This window comes from Triticum aestivum, chromosome 7A, assembly GCF_018294505.1.
Source record: "Triticum aestivum cultivar Chinese Spring chromosome 7A, IWGSC CS RefSeq v2.1, whole genome shotgun sequence".
In the NCBI taxonomy this organism is placed as follows: Eukaryota; Viridiplantae; Streptophyta; class Magnoliopsida; order Poales; family Poaceae; genus Triticum; species Triticum aestivum.
The window spans coordinates 606762977-606782007 of record NC_057812.1 but is presented as its reverse complement, the minus strand read 5'-3'; the positions used below and the strand labels follow the sequence as shown (position 1 = coordinate 606782007).

The following is a 19031-nucleotide window of genomic DNA, read 5'->3' as shown; positions in this document are numbered from 1 at the left end:
ACGTCTCGACCAGTACAAGTCACCTCGAAGAGCAACAACGGCAACTGGACCTCCCATGCCGATGCACCAGCCACCCTTGAATGCCTAATAGGAGATGGCGAGTGGGTGGCGGGACTTGATTGGTCCCGAAAAGCCATTGTCTTTGATTCCCTGGCAGCGACGTACATTGCACCAATGATGATCCATCTGGAGCAGCAGCAAGCACCGAAGAACCGTAGCACAGAACCTGGAAGCCGTGTCTCCTCACACGATGCTCCCAACAGAGTAACGATGCCGAGACGCCGCCATCACCGATCTAAAAATGAACCAAGGCTTTCGCCCGGAGACAACAACCCAAAGCGAGAGAGAGAGAGAGAGGGGGGTGATGCCGACACACCTCTGTGACGCCTTCAAGGAGAGGAACGACACCCATAGGCGTTGTTGCCGCCAGCACCGACTGAAGTCGGGCAGGATTTTCATCCGTAATGTCGCGCACCTCCATCCCTACCCACCGGTTTAGGGCCACTATCCATGTAGAGGCACTCCACCACTACCACAACACCCTGCCATTGAGATCATAATGCGGTGGAACACCGTCAACCCACACGACCGAAGGCACGCAACCCAACTTCCTGCGTCCGCACAACAAAGAACCCACACCTCCGGAGCAACCTTCACTACCAGCACAACTAGAGCTCCAACTCCCAACAGGCGGCAATGCAGCTGCCGCAACACTGAGCCCCGGTACGGCAACAAAAGGCCCCAGGTCGATCTTGAACCCCATATCCATATCCAGATTGCACATCCGCCTCCAACAACAGCACCGACACCACCAGGAGGCCACTATCGCTCACCTCCTTGAGCCACCACAACAGGACCCAGGCCCCACACCAGGCAGCCATCACCGCTCACCTGGCCAAGCGCCACTGCACCGCTGCCTCCTTGGCCGCGCCACGCCGCATCCGCCATCTCCCATGCGTGCACGTCCCGGACCGCACCAGCCGCCTACACCTGATCTACAGGCTCCCTACCGCGCTCCACCGCACCACCGCTCGCCTCTGTACCACCGCACTGGAGAAGCTCACCCGCGTCGCCCCGCATGACGCTTAACCCCCACGCGAGGGAGGCCCGTCAGGGCTCACCGACCACGTCCGCCGCCTTTGACGGCTGGGCTCCACCACCACCGCCGTCACAGCGGCAGCGGCGGCGAGGGGATCTCAAGGAGGGAGGGGTTTCAAGGATAGGGTTGGGTGTTGGGGAATGTTGCAGAAAACAAGATTTTCCTACGGTTTCACCAAGATCCATCTAGGAGTTCATCTAGCAACGAGTGATCAGATGCATCTACATACCTTTGTAGATCGTGAGCGGAAGCGTTCAAAGAACGGGGATGAGGTAGTCGAACACGACGTGATCCAAATCACCGGAGATCCTAGCACCGAACGGACGGTACCTCCGCGTTCAACACACGTACGGTCAGCGTAACGTATCCTTCTTCTTGATCCAGCAAGAGGGAAGGAGAGGTTGAGGAAGATGGCTCGAGCAGCAGCACGACGGCGTGGTGGTGATGGAGCTGCAGTACTCCGTCAGGGCTTCGCCAAGCGCTATAGAGGAGGAGGAGGTGTTGGAGAGGGAGAAGGAGGCAACCAAAGGCATGGATGAAAAGCCCTCCTTCCCCCACTATATATAGGAGGGCCAAGGGGGGGCGGCGGCCAAGGGAGGTATCCCTCCCCCCCAAGGCACCTAGGGGTGCCTTCCACTTGTGGGACTCTTCCCCTTTGGAAACCCTAGGCGCATGGGCCCCTTGGGGCTGGTGCCCTTGGCCCATGTAGGCCAAGGCGCACCCCCTTACAGCCCATGTGGCCCCCCCGGGGCAGGTGGACCCACCCGGTGGACCCTCGGGACCCTTCCGGTGGTCCCGGTACAATACCGATAACCCCGAAACTTGTCCCGATGGCCGAAACAACACTTCCTATATATAATTCTTTACCTCCGGACCATTCCAGAACTCCTCGTGATGTCCGGGATCTCATCCGGGACTCCGAACAACATTCGGGTTACTGCATATACATATCCCTACAACCCTAGCGTCACCGAACCTTAAGTGTGTAGACCCTACGGGTTCGGGAGATATGTAGACATGACCGAGACGACTCTCCGGTCAATAACCAACAGCGGGATCTGGATACCCATGTTGGCTCCCACATACTCCACGATGATCTCATCGGATGAACCACGATGTCGAGGATTCAAGCAACCCCGTATGCAATTCCCTTTGTCAATCGATATGTTACTTGCCCGAGATTTGATCGTCGGTATCTCCATACCTCGTTCAATCTCGTTACCGGCAAGTCACTTTACTCGTACCGTAATGCATGATCCCGTGACCAGACACTTGGTCACTTTGAGCTCATTATGATGATGCATTACTGAGTGGGCCCAGTGATACCTCTCCGTCATACGGAGTGACAAATCCCAGTCTTGATCCGTGTCAACCCAACAGACACTTTCGGAGATACCCGTAGTCTACCTTTATAGTCACCCAATTACGTTGTGACGTTTGGCATACCCAAAGCACTCCTACGGTATCCGGGAGTTACACGATCTCATGGTCTAAGGAAAGGATACTTGACATTGGAAAACTCTAGCAAACGAACTATACGATCTTTAAGCTATGTTTAGGATTGGGTCTTGTCCATTACATCATTCTCCTAATGATGTGATCTCATTATCAATGACATCCAATGTCCATAGTCAGGAAACCATGACTATCTGTTGATCAACGAGCTAGTCAACTAGAGGCTTACTAGGGACATGTTGGTGTCTATTATTCACACATGTATTACGATTTCCGGATAATACAATTATAGCATGAATAAAGACAATTATCATGAACAAGGAAATATAATAATAATGCTTTTATTATTGCCTCTAGGGCATATTTCCAACAGTCTCCCACTTGCACTAGAGTCAATAATCTAGTTACATTGTGATGAATCGAACACCCATGGAATTTTGGTGTTGATCATGTTTTGCCCTAGGGAGAGGTTTAGTCAACGGATCTGCTACATTCAGGTCCGTATGTACTTTACAAATCTCTATGTCTTAATCTTGAACATTTTCACGAATGGAGTTGAAGCGACGCTTGATGTGCCTTGTCTACTTGTGAAACCTGGGCTCCTTGGCAAGTGCAATAGCTCCAGTGTTGTCACAGAAGAGCTTGATCGGCCCCGACGCATTGGGTATGACTCCTAGGTCGGTGATGAACTCCTTCACCCAAATTGCTTCATGCGCTGCCTCCGAGGCCGCCATGTACTCCGCTTCACATGTAGATCCTGCCACGACGCTCTGCTTGCAACTGCACCAGCTTACTGCCCCACCATTCAAAATATACACGTATCCGGTCTATGACTTAGAGTCATCCAGATCTGTGTCGAAGCTAGCGTCGACGTAACCCTTTATGATGAGCTCTTCGTCACCTCCATAAACGAGAAACATTTCCTTAGTCCTTTTCAGGTACTTCAGGATATTCTTGACCGTTGTCCAGTGTTCCTTGCCGGGATTACTTTGGTACCTTCCTACCAAACTTACGGCAAGGTTTACATCAGGTCTGGTACACAGCATGGCATACATAATAGAACCTATGGCTGAGGCATAGGGGATGACACTCATCTCTTCTATATCTTCTGCCGTGGTCGAACATTGAGCTGAGCTCAATTTCACACCTTGTAACACAGGCAAGAACCCCTTCTTAGACTGATCCATATTGAATTTCTTCAATATCTTATCAAGGTATGTGCTTTGTGAAAGACCTATGAGGCGTCTTGATCTATCTCTATAGATCTTGATGCCTAATATATATGCAGCTTCTCCAAGGTCCTTCATTGAAAAACTCTTATTCAAGTAGGCCTTAATGCTGTCCAAGAGTTCTATATCATTTCCCATCAAAAGTATGTCATCTACATATAATATGAGAAATGCTACAGAGCTCCCACTCACTTTCTTGTAAACACAGGCTTCTCCATAAGTCTGCGTAAACCCAAATGCTTTGATCATCTCATCAAAGCGAATGTTCCAACTCCGAGATGCTTGCACCAGCCCATAAATCGAGCGTTGGAGCTTGCATACCTTGTCAGCATTCTTAGGATCGACAAAACCTTTCGGCTGCATCATATACAGTTCTTCCTTAAGGAAACCATTAAGGAATGCCGTTTTGACGTCCATTTGCCATATTTCATAATCATAGAATGCGGCAATCGCTAACATGATTCGGACGGACTTCAGCTTCGCTACCGGTGAGAAAGTCTCATCGTAGTCAACCCCTTGAACTTGTCGATAACCCTTAGCGACAAGCCGAGCTTTATAGATGGTCACATTACCATCCGCGTCTGTCTTCTTCTTAAAGATCCATTTATTTTCTATGGCTCGCCGCTCAACGGGCAAGTCCGTCAAAGTCCATACTTCGTTTTCATACATGGATCCTATCTCGGATTTCATGGCTTCTAGCCATTTGTCGGAATCCGGGCCCGCCATCGCTTCTTCATAGTTCGAAGGTTCACCGTTGTCTAACAACATGATTTCCAAGACAGGGTTGCCGTACCACTTGGTGCGGAACGTGTCCTTGTGGACCTTCAAATTTCAGTAGGAGCTTGATCAGAAGTATCTTGATCATCATCAATAACTTCCTCTCTAGTTGGTGCAGGCACATCAGGAACATTTTCTTGAGTTGTGCCATTTTCCGGTTCAAGAGGTAACACTTCATCAAGTTCTACTTTCCTCCCACTTACTTCTTTCGAGAGAAACTCTTTCTCTAGAAAGAATCCATTCTTGGCAACAAAGATCTTGCCTTCGGATCTGAGGTAGAAGGTATACCCAACAGTTTCTTTAGGGTATCCTATGAAGATGCATTTTTCCGACTTGGGTTCGAGCTTTTCAGGTTGAAGTTTCTTGACATAAGCATCGCATCCCCAAACTTTTAGAAACGACAGCTTAGGTTTCTTCCCAAACCATAATTCAAACGGTGTCGTCTCCACGGATTTCGACGGAGCCCTATTTAAAGTGAATGCGGCAGTCTCTAAAGCATAGCCCCAAAAAGATAACGGTAGATCGGCAAGAGACATCATAGATCGTACCATATCTAATAGAGTGCGATTACGATGTTCGGACACACCATTACGCTGAGGTGTTCCAGGCGGCGTGAGTTGTGAAACTATTCCATATTTTCTTAAGTGTGTGCCAAATTCGTGACTCAAGTATTCTCCTCCACGATCTGATCATAGAAACTTGATTTTCCTGTCACGTTGATTCTCAACCTCACTCTGAAATTCCTTGAACTTTTCAAAGGTTTCAGACTTGTGTTTCATTAAGTAGACATACCCATATCTACTTAAATCATCAGTGAGGGTGAGAACATAACGATAGCCACCGCGAGCCTCAACACTCATTGGACCGCACACATCAGTATGTATGATTTCCAATAAGTTGGTTGCTCGCTCCATTGTTCCTGAGAACGGAGTCTTGGTCATCTTACCCATGAGGCATGGTTCGCACGTGTCAAATGATTCGTAATCAAGAGACTCTAAAAGTCCATCCGCATGGAGCTTCTTCATGCGTTTGACACCTATGTGACCAAGGCGGCAGTGCCACAAGTATGTGGGACTATCATTATCAACTTTACATCTTTTGGTACTCACACTATGAATATGTGTAGCATTACGCTCGAGATTCATTAAGAATAAACCATTCACCATAGGAGCATGACCATAAAACATATCTCTCATATAAATAGAACAACCATTATTCTCGGATTTAAATGAGTAGCCATCTCGAATTAAACGAGATCCCGATACAATGTTCATGCTCAAAGCTGGCACTAAATAACAATTATTAAGGTTTAAAACTAATCCCGAAGGTAAATGTAGAGGTAGCGTGCCGACGGCGATCACATTGACCTTGGAACCATTCCCGACGCGCATCGTCACCTCGTCCTTTGCCAGTCTCCGCTTATTCCGCAGCCCCTGCTTTGAGTTACAAATGTGAGCAACTGCACCGGTATCAAATACCCAGGAGCTACTACGGGTACTAGTAAGGTACACATCAATTACATGTATATCATATATACCTTTTGTTTTGCTGGCCTTCTTGTCCGCTAAGTATTTGGGGCAGTTCCGCTTCCAGTGACCATTTCCCTTGCAATAAAAGCACTCAGTCTCGGGCTTGGGTCCATTCTTTGGCTTTTTCCCGGCAGCTTGCTTGCCGGGCGCGGCAACTCCCTTGCCGTCCTTCTTGAAGTTCTTTTTACCCTTGCCCTTCTTGAACTTAGTGGTTTTATTTACCATCAACACTTGATGTTCCTTCTTGACTTCTACCTCTGCTGATTTCAGCATTGCAAATACCTCAGGAATGGTCTTTTCCATCCCCTGCATATTGAAGTTCATCACAAAGCTCTTGTAGCTTGGTGGAAGCGACTGGAGGATTCTGTCAATGACCGCATCATCCGGGAGATTAACTCCCAGCTGAGTCAAGCGGTTATGTAACCCATACATAGTGAGTATGTGCTCACTGACAGAACTATTTTCCTCCATCTTACAGCTGAAGAACTTGTCGGAGACCTCATATCTCTCGATTCGGTCATGAGCTTGAAAAACCATTTTCAGCTCTTTGAACATCTCATATGCTCCATGTCTCTCAAAACGCTTTTGGAGCCCCGGCTCTAAGCTGTAAAGCATGCCGCACTGAACGAGGGAGTAGTCATCAGCACGTGTCTGCCAAGCGTTCATAACGTCTTGGTTCTGTGGGACGGGTGGATCACCTAGCGGTGCTTGTAGGACATAATCTTTCTTGGCAGCTATGAGGATGATCCTCAGGTTCCGGACCCAGTCTGTATAGTTGCTGCCATCGTCTTTCAGCTTGGTTTTCTCTAGGAACGCGTTGAAGTTGAGGACTACGTTGGCCATTTGATCTACAAGACATATTGTAAATATTTTAGACTAAGTTCATGATAATAAAGTTCATCTAATCAAATTATTCAATGAACTCCCACTTAGATAGACATCCCTCTTCTAGTCATCTAAGTATAACATGATCCGAGTCAACTAGGCCGTGTATGATCATCACGTGAGACGGACTAGTCAACGTCGGTGAACATCTTCATGTTGATCGTATCTTCTATACGACTCATGCTCGACCTTTCGGTCTTCTGTGTTCCGAGGCCATGTCTATACACATGCTAGGCTCGTCAAGTCAACCTAAGTGTTTGCATGTGTAAATCTGTCTTACACCCGTTGTATGTGAACGTTTGAATCAAACACCCAATCATCACGTGGTGCATTGAAACAACAAACTGTCGCAACGGTGCACAGTTAGGGGGAACACTTTCTTGAAATTATTATGAGGGATCATCTTATTTACTACCATCGTTCTAAGTAAACAAGATGCAAAACATGATAAACATCAAATGCAATCAAATAATAATAGTGACATGATATGGCCATTATCACATAGCTCCTTTGATCTCCATCTGGGGGCTCCATGATCATCTTGTCACCGGCTTGACACCATGATCTCCATCATCATGATCCCCATCATCGTGTCTCCATGAAGTTGCTCGCCAACTATTACTTCTACTACTATGGCTAACGCGTTTAGCAATAAAGTAAAGTAATTTACATGGCGTTTCTCAATGACACGCAGGTCATACAAAATAAAGACAACTCCTATGGCTCCTGCCGGTTGTCATACTCATCGACATGCAAGTCGTGATTCCTATTACAATAGCATGAACATCTCATACATCACATATAGATCATTCATCATTCATCACAACTTTGGCCATATCATATCACAAAGCACTTGCTGCAAAAAACAAGTTAGACGTCCTCTAATTGTTGTTGCAAGTTTTACGTGGCTGAAGTAGAGTTCTAACAAGAACGCTTTCTTACCTACGTGAAAGCCACAACGTGATTTGTCAACTTCTATTTACCCTTCATAAGGACCCTTTTCATTGAATCCGCTCCAACTAAAGTAGGAGAGACAGACACCCGCCAGCCACCTTATGCAACTAGTGCATGTCAGTCGGTGGAATCGGTCTCACGTAAGCGTACGTGTAAGGTTGGTCCGGGCCGCTTCATCCCACAATACCATTGAAGCAAGATAAGACTAGTAGCGGCAAGAAAGTTGACAACATCAACGCCCACAACAAATTGTGTTCTACTCGTGCAAGAGAACTACGCATAGACCTAGCTCATGATGCCACTGTTTTGAGTTACGTTGCAGAAAACAAAATTTTCCTACGGTTTCACCAAGATCCATCTAGGAGTTCATCTAGCAACAAGTGATCGGATGCATCTACATACCTTTGTAGATCGCGAGCGGAAGCGTTCAAAGAACGGGGATGAGGTAGTCGAACACGACGTGATCCAAATCACCGGAGATCCTAGCACCGAACGGACGGTACCTCCGCGTTCAACACACGTACGGTCAGCGTAACCTCTCCTTCTTCTTGATCCAGCAAGAGGGAATGAGAGGTTGAGGAAGATGGCTCCAGCAGCAGCACGACGGCGTGGTGGTGATGAAGCTGCAGTACTCCGTCAGGGCTTCGCCAAGCGCTATAGAGGAGGAGGAGGTGTTGGAGAGGGAGAAGGAGGCAACCAAAGGCATAGATGAAAAGCCCTCCTTCCCCCACTATATATAGGAGGGCCAAGGGGGGGGCGCCGGCCCTAGGAGATCCAATCTCCTAGGGGGGGCGACGGCCAAGGGAGGTTTCCCTCCCCCCCAAGGCACCTAGGGGTGCCTTCCACTTGTGGGACTCTTCCTCTTTGGAAACCCTAGGCGCATGGGCACCTTGGGGCTGGTGCCCTTGGCCCATGTAGGCCAAGGCGCACCCCCTTACAGCCCATGTGGCCCCCCGGGGCAGGTGGACCCATCCGGTGGACCCCCGGGACCCTTCCGGTGGTCCCGGTACAATACCGATAACCCCAAAACTTGTCCCGATGGCCGAAACAGCACTTCCTATATATAATTCTTTACCTCCGGACCATTCCGGAACTCCTCATGATGTCCGGGATCTCATCTGGGACTCCGAACAACATTCGGGTTACTGCATATACATATCCCTGCAACCCTAGCGTCATCGAACCTTAAGTGTGTAGACCCTACGGGTTCGGGAGATATGTAGACATGACCGAGACGACTCTCCGGTCAATAACCAACAGCGGGATCTGGATACCCATGTTGTCTCCCACATACTCCACGATGATCTCATCGGATGAACCACGATGTCGAGGATTCAAGCAACCCCGTATGCAATTCCCTTTGTCAATCAATATGTTACTTGCCCGAGATTCGATCGTCGGTATCCCCATACCTCGTTCAATCTCGTTACCGGCAAGTCACTTTACTCGTACCGTAATGCATGATCCCGTGACCAGACACTTGGTCACTTTGAGCTCATTATGATGATGCATTACCGAGTGGGCCCAGTGATACCTCTCCGTCATACCGAGTGACAAATCCCAGTCTTGATCCGTGTCAACCCAACAGACACTTTCGGAGATACCCGTAGTCTACCTTTATAGTCACCCAGTTACGTTGTGACGTTTGGCATACCCAAAGCACTCCTACGGTATCCGGGAGTTACACGATCTCATGGTCTAAGGAAAGGATACTTGACATTGGAAAACTCTAGCAAACGAACTATACGATCTTTAAGCTATGTTTAGGATTGGGTCTTGTCCATCACATCATTCTCCTAATGATGTGATCTCGTTATCAATGACATCCAATGTCCATAGTCAGGAAACCATGACTATCTGTTGATCAACGAGCTAGTCAACTAGAGGCTTACTAGGGACATATTGGTGTCTATTATTCACACATGTATTACGATTTCCGGATAATACAATTATAGCATGAATAAAGACAATTATCATGAACAAGGAAATATAATAATAATGCTTTTATTATTGCCTCTAGGGCATATTTCCAACATTGGGGCCTCCGTTGCCGCCCGCTCGAGTGGCTCGGGAGGGGAAAGTACGGAAACATGTACTCCCTTCGTCCCATAATGTAAATCGTTTTTTGACACTACACTACACTAATGCAAACTAAATTAACTGCAAAATGTATCAAATCGAGCAAGAAGACTATGGTGCTTTGAGATTGTTGTCAACATGGTCTCACTTGCTCAGAAATAAGACCAGGTCTTATTGGATTCTTTTCCTTGTACCTCGCGGCGCAGCTCACAAAAGCCATCAGATTCACGCAGCCCAGTACGGCCATCATCCAGAAGAAGCGATCCAAGTCACCCTCGTTCAGGTCGTCGGGGATCCACCCCGGCGTGCCGCCCCTCGACGTCGCCCACTGCACGACCGTCAGTAGGAATGAGCTCAGGTAATCGCCGGCCGCTATCGCGAGGAACCCGAGCGCCGTGCACACGGTCTTCATCGCGGCCGGCGCCTGGCTGTAGAAGAAGTCGAGCTGCCCGATGGTAGTGAGGACCTGGCCCACGCCCATCAGCACGTACTGGGGCGCCTGCCACAGCACGCTAGTCGCATTCGGTGACAGCGGCGACGACTTTGCCGCTCGGAGGCGTGCTGTTTCGACAAGCGCCGCGGCGGCCATGGCGAGCACGGGCATGGCGAGGCCGGTACCGATCCTCTGCAGCCCTGAGATGCCCTTCTCCCTCCCCGTGAGCCTCCTGGCAGCAGGAACGAATGCCCGGTCGTAGAGCGGGACCAGGGCGATGATGGTGAGCACCTCAAAGGTGGACATGGACGCGGGCGGGACGCGCACGGAGCCGACGGCGGCGTCCATCGCCATGCCTTGCTCGACGAATGTCGACGAGACCTGCGCTAACACGGCATAGAAGAACACGACGGTCGCCCAGAGCGGAAGCATCCGCACGAGAATCTTTGTCTCCTCGACCTGCGTCACGATGCAGAGTTTCCACGGGCTGTGTGGCGTCCGGCCGGCTGCCGTCTCCACCTCCTTGCCCGAAGCCACGATAACGGCGGCCTTGTCGAAGAATCTGATCAGGCAAGCAGCACATTTGTATTGAACGGTGAATTTGACGAAAGCAACTACTCCCTCCGTCCGGAAATACTTGTCATCAAAATGAATAAAAGGAGATGTATCTAGATGTATTTTAGTTCTAGATACATCCCTTTTTGTTCATTTTGATGACAAGTATTTTCGGACGGAGGAAGTACAAGAAAACAGGATTGTGGTAACTGACCGGAGATCAGTGGTATGCTCGATCCTGTGAACTGCGAGGTCCTCTTCCCACGGGTCGTAGAGAAGAGAGCTGTCGGACGGCGGCTCGAGGCCAAACTTTCTCACGGCAGCGACGACGACCTGGCACACTCTGGTGAGTGGGCTGCCGCGGGGTCGGTGAAACCTGCACGTCCGCGATCCGACGACCAGGCATGAAAGCCCGACGGCGAGGACGGCCGCCGGGATGGTCAGCCCTAGCGCCCAGCCGTAACGATCTTGCACCCACACGATGCCGGTGCTGGATACCAGCGATGCGCAGTACATGTTGAAGACGTACCAGTTGAAGAAGGAGCCCTTCGTCACGCGCTCCGATGGATCGCCGTCGTCGAACTGATCGGCGCCGAAGGACATCAGGCACGGCCTGAGGCCGCCTAACCCAAAGGCAACCATGTAGAGGCCCAGAAACAAGATGTACTCCTGAGCCGACACGATGTTGGACGAGGTGAGGCCTGTGAACGACGAGCCGTTCTTGACGAGCAGCGGCAGGTAAGCCGAGAGTGCTGCCATGAGCATGCCCTGCCCAAAAATATTGAGGCCAAATTCTCACAATCTTGCAGAATTCAAGTCTGAATTTTCTCAACTGAGTTGCTCCACTAGGACATGACATAGAGATTCAGACTCTGGTGGAGAGTGGTTATTGGTTGCTGTGCAGAGTGGTTGGAAGGAACGTACTGCGACGCCGACGGAGCAGGAGACGACCATGGTGCGGTACCTTCCCCAGTAGGAGTCAGCCACGACGGCGCCGGCGAGGGGAGTGAGGTAGCAGGTGCCCTTCCAGGTGGAGACGCTCCTCGCGGCGGCGACGTTGGTTTGGCCCAGGACGGTCGTGAGGTACGTGACGAGGTTGTAGGAGATGCCGTGGAAGGCCAGGCAGTAGCAGAAGTCGGTACCTGCATGCACATCATCGTTCCAAGATGCGGCCGGAACCGAATTAATCACCACGCCATCCACCTGTGCGAGTTGCCAAGAACAGGTGAATTGCCTAGAGAATTTTATGCCGTCGAAATCTCAACAGGAACAAGAAATAGATTACCGAGGACTGCGCGGCATGCGCGCCATCCACCCGTGCGATTCTTCACCGCCGGGTTCCCGTCGAAATCAAGAGACCCGTCGGTGGTGTATGCCTCCGCTGCCTGCGACGGCGATCCCCACCAAAATTAGGAGCCAGACATCATCCATGGGTCAAAATCGAATCAGAGAGAAAAGAGTTTATCACGAGGGAGGCAGAGGAGAGGGGGACGAGACCTCGGGAGGTGGGCGGTAGAGCAGGGGCACCGTGTGCTCGCCGGCGGAGGCCATGCCGAGAGCTTGGGACCGTTCGACTTTTGCTTGTGCACTTGGCAGTGGAGTGGGTGGAGATTACTGTAATCGAAAGGTAGCTAGGCGCCAATGAGTGAGCTCTTTTTTCTTTAGCAATCACCATCGGCTTTTTATAAACGAAAATGGCGCCGCTATAAACGAAAAAAGTTAGCTCAGGATGAACAGTAAATTCCGACAAAAATGAAAATTCTGAAATTGCTTGGTGGAAAACATTGATAAATGTTTCAAGTACTTGTAAATTTGCATCATGAAATGACATTTGCGGAAGCCGTGGCAAAAAATCTACAAATGTCATTTCACTGTGAAACTTTGCAAGCATTGACAACACTTTTCAATAAATGCAACATTGTGAAACAGAAAGGAAATACATGTTAACCTCACATACAAGTTGGCCTCAAACACATTCTTTCAAGGTTCATGCTGAAGCAACTTAACTAAAAAGACTACCTTTTGAGCATGGCTAAAATAGTTCAGGTGGAGAGGATACTTATCAAGACAATATAATTAATTCCCTAAAAAGGACAATATAATTAATGAATTAGTGTACTCACTTTAATATGATTGTAGTCTATGTTAACAAGGACAAGCCTTGTGAGTTTCCTTTGTCAATCATAGGCGTATCATCATGCCTCACCATTAAGTCATGAGCAATGTCACTGACAACAGAGCACTGCAAAAAAAAACCTTGAGCTTGAACCTGAGTTTCAGAAGGAAAGGAAGTGAGGAGCTCACCACCGACTTGTCGCCAACGAACTGCTGCTAGATCTTGAGAGGGGGAAGACGTACCACCATTGGATTGCCGTACATGAGATGGTGCAGCCTCATATGAGGAGGATGCAAAGGGCACATAGTGAGGGCGGAGCTTGACAACGAATCTGGACCGCCGTCGCCGTCTGCAAGCGAGAGGGGCTCAAAGGGGGCGGTTCACCATTATTGGCGAATTTCGGTGCCTACCTTGTGTTGGGGAGGAGACTCGAAGAAGAAGGATAGTGACTAAAAAATAACTATAAGCCAGAGTCCTTTTTGCATCTGATTCCATCTGATTCCCTCCACTAAGATCTGGGCCATCTGATTCCAATCCGACGGTTTGGATTGATATTTTCAATCTCTTTTACAAGATGCTCAGTTTCCATCCTAGTCACTCCCGGATCTTGTCCCATATCCCGAACTTTGCGTCTTAGAAAGTAGAAACCGATGTCTTCAATCAATACATCATTTTTGTCTTTAGCAACCCTTGTCCCAATCAGGCCAACTCAGGTTCATGACGACTGATGTTTGCTCTGTGCGAAGCACATACCTTGTGCTAGCTAACACAATGTGGGCAAATCGTACAAAAAAATATAGAAAAAATGTGGACTCAGCAACTCCAGGTTGCAAGGAGCAGAAATGCTACATCTACAAAAATTTCAGTATTGGAGGAGTTTATGGGTTGACGTTGCGTCTCACAATGAAAATCAGGGGGGTTAGTTTGAAAAATCAAGGGGGATAAGGAGACATACGCCCGGAAATCAATCTTCAATATATCTAGTCTTATTGCAAGGAGAATGGGGTCTAGAAAATCTAGTTCAATTATATTTGTGTGAGTATGCCATTATACTATGGCCTAAGTTTTTACAAAGTTTGTGGCTACGCTTTTATCAGATATGATGTGTTTAGGGGTGAGGTTGTGCAAAAGAGCATTTGGGCAATTTGGCATAGAGCTCGTGTTTCCTTAAAAAGTGGAAGGCGGTAGTTAGGTGCTGCAAATGTTGAGCTAGGTCTAAATTGTACATCGAGATACCATCCATGAACATTAAAAGAAAGCGATAAACTATTTTTCGTGAAAAATACGAAACTCCATATATTAAAGTTGACCGTTCTTTACAATGGCTATCCTTACACAGATTTAAAACTACACAAGAGTCCTTGGAGAATTGACGTCGTCTTTTTCTTGCATTCGCCAACGGCATGCCTTGAGCAATGCTCCATGCTGCCTGTAGACATTCGAAGCATCATCAGAGACACGAAAACATTATTGACGCAACGCCCAAGACATTGTCAGCCCTCTTTGGCTTGCCATGGAGACGCCAGCGTGATGACGAGTATCACTTCTTGATGTTGGTGTTGCAGAAAAAGTTGACTTGGTCATGTGCGCTAAATTCATATCCTGTAATGAGTACATCATATACGCCCTCCATCTTATAATATAAAAACGTTTTTGATATTTTCTTATTGCAAGGACAGAGGGAGTAGTGCGTGAGCATCAGGCAGAAAGTATTTTCATCGTATGCAATGCTTAAGCAAGCGTATAATTTACTAATATACAGAGTAATTCGGATTAACTTCGTTGTCTGGAAATGGCATGCATCCAAAATTGCTTAGCGGCGATAAATCGCATGCACTTCTGCACCTAAGAAAATATCGGTCGCATGCACTTCGATTAACTCACGATATGGGCATATGGCAATGAGTACGAAAAGGCCATCACACGATCAACCAAACACGAAGGCGATGAGTAGGAAAAGGCCACCACACGATCAGTCAAACATGAACAATCGATGACTTAATTTCCACGATCATTGCTGGCATGGTTCATCAGTACTTCCATTACAATCAAGCGAACGCTGCGAACGAGACCGACTTGGACTAGCATGCAGGCTGCTCTGACGGGGTTACATTATTTAGAAGCCAATGCGTAAACATGCATGCATGGCCGAATTAAGCTGCGGACGAGTGACGAGAAGCTCCACTGACTGATTGACTGACTGACGGAAGACGGGAAGAGCGCTCCCAGTCTCCGGCTACTTTCCTCCGGCGCCGTGGAGGCCCTGGAAGTAGCCCTGCGGGTTGGACTCGAACCCGGGACGGGAGATGTAGGCGCCGTCGCCGCCGGGCGCCTTCATCATGCCGCCGCTGCCACCGCCAGTGCCGGACGACTTCCCGGCGCCCCCGCTGCCGCCTGACCCCTTCGCTCCGCCTCCGCCTCCGCCTCCCTTTGCTCCTCCTCCTCCCCCTCCGACGCTCCTGCCGCCTCCACCTCCACCGCCACCGCCTCCTCCTCCCCCTTTGCCGCCACCTCCACCGCCGCCCTTGCCACCCATGTCTCTCGCCTTGATCGGTCTAAGCAGAAGCTTCTCTTGGCTGGACTAGACTGTGGTGTTGCGTAGAGAATGAGTACCGTGCTGCCCTTTTATAAAGGTTTCAGAGGTGAGAGCTCGCCGGGAAGCGGGAACAATCAAAGACTGCAGCGAGCGTGTGCATGCATGGCGCCGCCCGCGCCGCCCGTTGGACCCCTGCATGCCAATGGTTGCAGTCTGTAGACATTCCCGACAAGGAAGAATACTCCGGCCAAGCTCCGATGAGCTCTCACCTAGCAATCTGCGCGCATTCGTATCCGTGAGATTTTAAGCTCGAGTTTGACTCTCTTCAGAATCCGCTGGTCTTTTTGACTGTGGAGGAGTACTTTGACCATTTCCGGGAGCCTCGGTCCAGCCCAGGCTGCAGCCCACCCACGTTGTGATGCAAGGCTTCTGAACGAACCCGTCAGCTAGCACATGGCAGATTGGGCCGGCCCACTTCAACGTCTATCTTTAAGTGAAGCTCTCCCCAAATCACTAGTTTTTTTTTCTTTTGGCGAATGACCCGAAATCACTAGTTGGCTGTGGACTTGCCTAAAAAAACTAGTTGACCGTGGACAACTGTGCTTCGCAGAAAAAAAATGTGCTTTTATGGAAGTACATTTTTTTTCGAGAAGCACTGGCAAAAGAAAATTTGCTCCAAAACATAGGAAAAATCAGATAAAAATTAAGAAGCCAAAAAACCAAAAAGAGACAATCTAAAACTAAAAAAATACACCAGAGGTCTTAGAACTAGCACGCGGCGGTCATTTTGGTGCACAAAGTTGCAAAATACGTGTTTGTGGTCACTAAACTTGCGAGACTGTTCAAATACAGACACTCTCTCTGTACGCGAGCGTATCCGTTGATGGCAGCATGGCATGGGCCTGCTGTCAATGACACATGGACGCATTTTTGCACAAAACCCCTTCTTCTTCTTCTTCTATGCAAAATAAAAAATCAACAATCGATGGGACGAAAAGTTTAACTGCCAGATCTCGAACCCCGACCTAATGCTAGTACAATATAGGTCACACAAACTGCGCCACACATCTGTAGACAGCTATTAAGAATAACTAAGATTAATGTACAAAAACGGAAGCACTCATGGAACAGAAAATGGGCTGTGGTCCGGCGACCCATTTTGCACTTGTTTATTTTTCAGAAATTTGTAGATAGTATGCAAATTATAATGCCATTAATAAGATAATTTCAAATAATTTTCATGTATTATTCTAAAATAATACTTATGAATTATAAAAATGTTTGCATAATAATAACACAAATAGTTTTTAAATATTCATAATAACACCTATTCGTTTTATTTGAGAAATTCATGGATCAGAAAAAAATGTTCATGTATTATTTTCAAATAATATTGTTTGTGCAATTCAAAATATGTACATGCGTTAAAAAAACTACATGGCATTTATAAAAATGTTTAAACACTGTGAAAAATATTCATGTAAATTAATAAATGTACATTGCATTTAAAAAATGTTGACACATTTCAAAAAAAATTGTGAGTTTTACACAATGTACAGTTATGCTCGCATGGTTCAAAAAACTGTTCGCGTAGTTTTTCTATTGCATGAACATATTTTGAATTACACGAACATTTTTTACAATGTTTAAACATTTTTTAAAATGGCACATACTTACAGAGAACAAGAGTGATAAAAACATATACATTGTCTATCTCTAAATTACATCACATGTCGCAGTTGCTTGGTGGTTGGCTTATGCGCGAGTGAATCTCCATGTCACAGGTTCAAACCCACCGGTTGCACTTTGCATTCTTATTATTAGAAGACATAAATTTCTTCGTTATCACTTTTTGGGTCCACCCGGATAGGATATACAGTTTAATATAGTAGTGCAAAGTAAACACATGATACTGTTGGCGTGGTGGTGTTCAATCGTGCCACTTAGCAGTACATCCAAGTATGAAACCCCGCCGCCTCACTATTTTTCTTATTTTAGGGGTTCCTATGTAAATAAAAAAAGAACTGCGGGCTTTTCTACAAATCTATCATACAAAAGCAATTACGGTGGCTGACAGCGGGCCCGTGCCATGCTGGCGTCTACAGATACGCATGCGTATGGTAAGAGTGACTGTATTTGAACGGCCTCGCAAGTTTAGTGACCACAAACACGTATTTTACAATTTTATGCACTAAAATGACCGCCGCACGCAAGTTCTAAGACCTCTGGTGTATTTACCTTCAGGAAAATAAAAAAATCCACATCCAGAGAAAGCGCCTAGCACGCAATACATGATGATGGTTAGGCATGCCACTTGACGCGATTGCATGCCAAAGAAATGACCCTTGCGGGAGTCGCACAATGAGTAACCCTTGAAAGTCGCTCCTAACTGCGGGGAGGTAGTACTTAGACCATTTCCGAGAGCTGCAAGATGCCGCCCCATGTTGTGATGCAAGTGAACGAGCCCGCCAACCCATAGATGGCAGCTTGGCTTCTATCACTAAGAGCATCTCCAGCCGTTGGTTTCTTAGGAGGCGCTAAAAATCGCCCCTGGGAACGAACCGACGCTAACCGCGCGTTGGGGGCGTGATGCTCTCTAGCCGCCGTGCCCACGTTTTTTTTTCAAAAACAAAATCTGGCACAAACAAGGCGCAAATTCAACCAAACTTCGACGAGTTCATAACATTTTTTAAATATTTTACAAAAGAAGAAAAAAACACTACTATACCCGCCGTCGCCCTCGCCATTCCTCGCCGCCCGCGAAGCTCTACACGCCGAGGAGCCTGTTGAACTTCGTGTAGTCGTCGTCATCGTCGCCTCCTCCGCGGCCGCCGTCCCTGCTGCTCCCCTGCCCAGGGTCGCGCGTCGGCGGGTTGGATGGTCCGGGGGCGTCCTCGTCGTCGTCGCTGACGAGGATCACGACGCCGTTCTCATCCTCGCGCCCGCGCTGGCGGGCGTGTTGGGGAACGCAGTAATTTCAAAAAAATTCCTACGCACACGCAGGATCATGGTGATGCATGAGGGGAGAGTGTTGTCTATGTACCCTCGTAGACCGTAAGCGGAAGCGTTTATCAACGCGGTTGCTGTAGTCGTACACCTTCACGATCCGTCCCGATCAAGTACCGAACGTACGGCACCTCCGCGTTCAGCACACGTTCAGCTCGATGACGTCCTCGCCTTCTCGATCCAGCAAGAGGGGCGAAGTAGTAGATGAGTTCCGGCAGCACGACGGGGTGGTGACGATGTTGGTGAAGAACAATCTCCGCAGGGCTTCGCCTAAGCACTACGAAAACTATGAGGGAGGATAAACTAGAGGGGACGGGGTTGCCGACACACGGCTTGGTGTTTCTTGATCTCTCTTGGGTGCTAGCCCTACCCCTCTAT

General features: G+C 48.2%; 1 protein-coding gene across 2 annotated transcripts; it reads right to left on the bottom strand.

The window, feature by feature from the left end:
• Positions 1 to 9919: 9919 nt before the first annotated feature.
• On the bottom strand, positions 9920 to 12633 carry LOC123152603 (protein NRT1/ PTR FAMILY 8.3). 2 transcript variants are annotated; one of them, XM_044572106.1, is made up of 5 exons: positions 12493 to 12633; positions 12281 to 12380; positions 11920 to 12198; positions 11210 to 11763; positions 9920 to 11002 (listed from the first exon to the last, which is right to left on the bottom strand). In XM_044572106.1, the coding sequence occupies exons 3-5, from the start codon at positions 11947 to 11949 to the stop codon at positions 10141 to 10143; spliced, it is 1446 nt and encodes a 481-aa protein (XP_044428041.1). In that variant the 5' UTR covers positions 11950 to 12198; positions 12281 to 12380; positions 12493 to 12633; the 3' UTR covers positions 9920 to 10140. The 2 variants fall into 2 exon arrangements, with proteins under 2 accessions (XP_044428041.1, XP_044428042.1); XM_044572107.1 differs by having other exon boundaries at positions 11920 to 12137.
• Between the last annotated feature and the right edge of the window lie 6398 nt (positions 12634 to 19031).

Bases quoted from the DNA above. Each gene is read 5' to 3' on its own strand.
- LOC123152603 (XM_044572107.1), bottom strand. From the start codon at position 12,546: ATGGCCTCCGCCGGCGAGCACACGGTGCCCCTGCTCTACCGCCCACCT. The intron at 12,138-12,280 runs GTAATCTATTTC...ATGTGCATGCAG, and splicing joins CGCATGCCGCGCAGTCCTCG to GTACCGACTTCTGCTACTGC. The intron at 11,003-11,209 runs GTCAGTTACCAC...TTGCCTGATCAG, and splicing joins GAGCATACCACTGATCTCCG to ATTCTTCGACAAGGCCGCCG.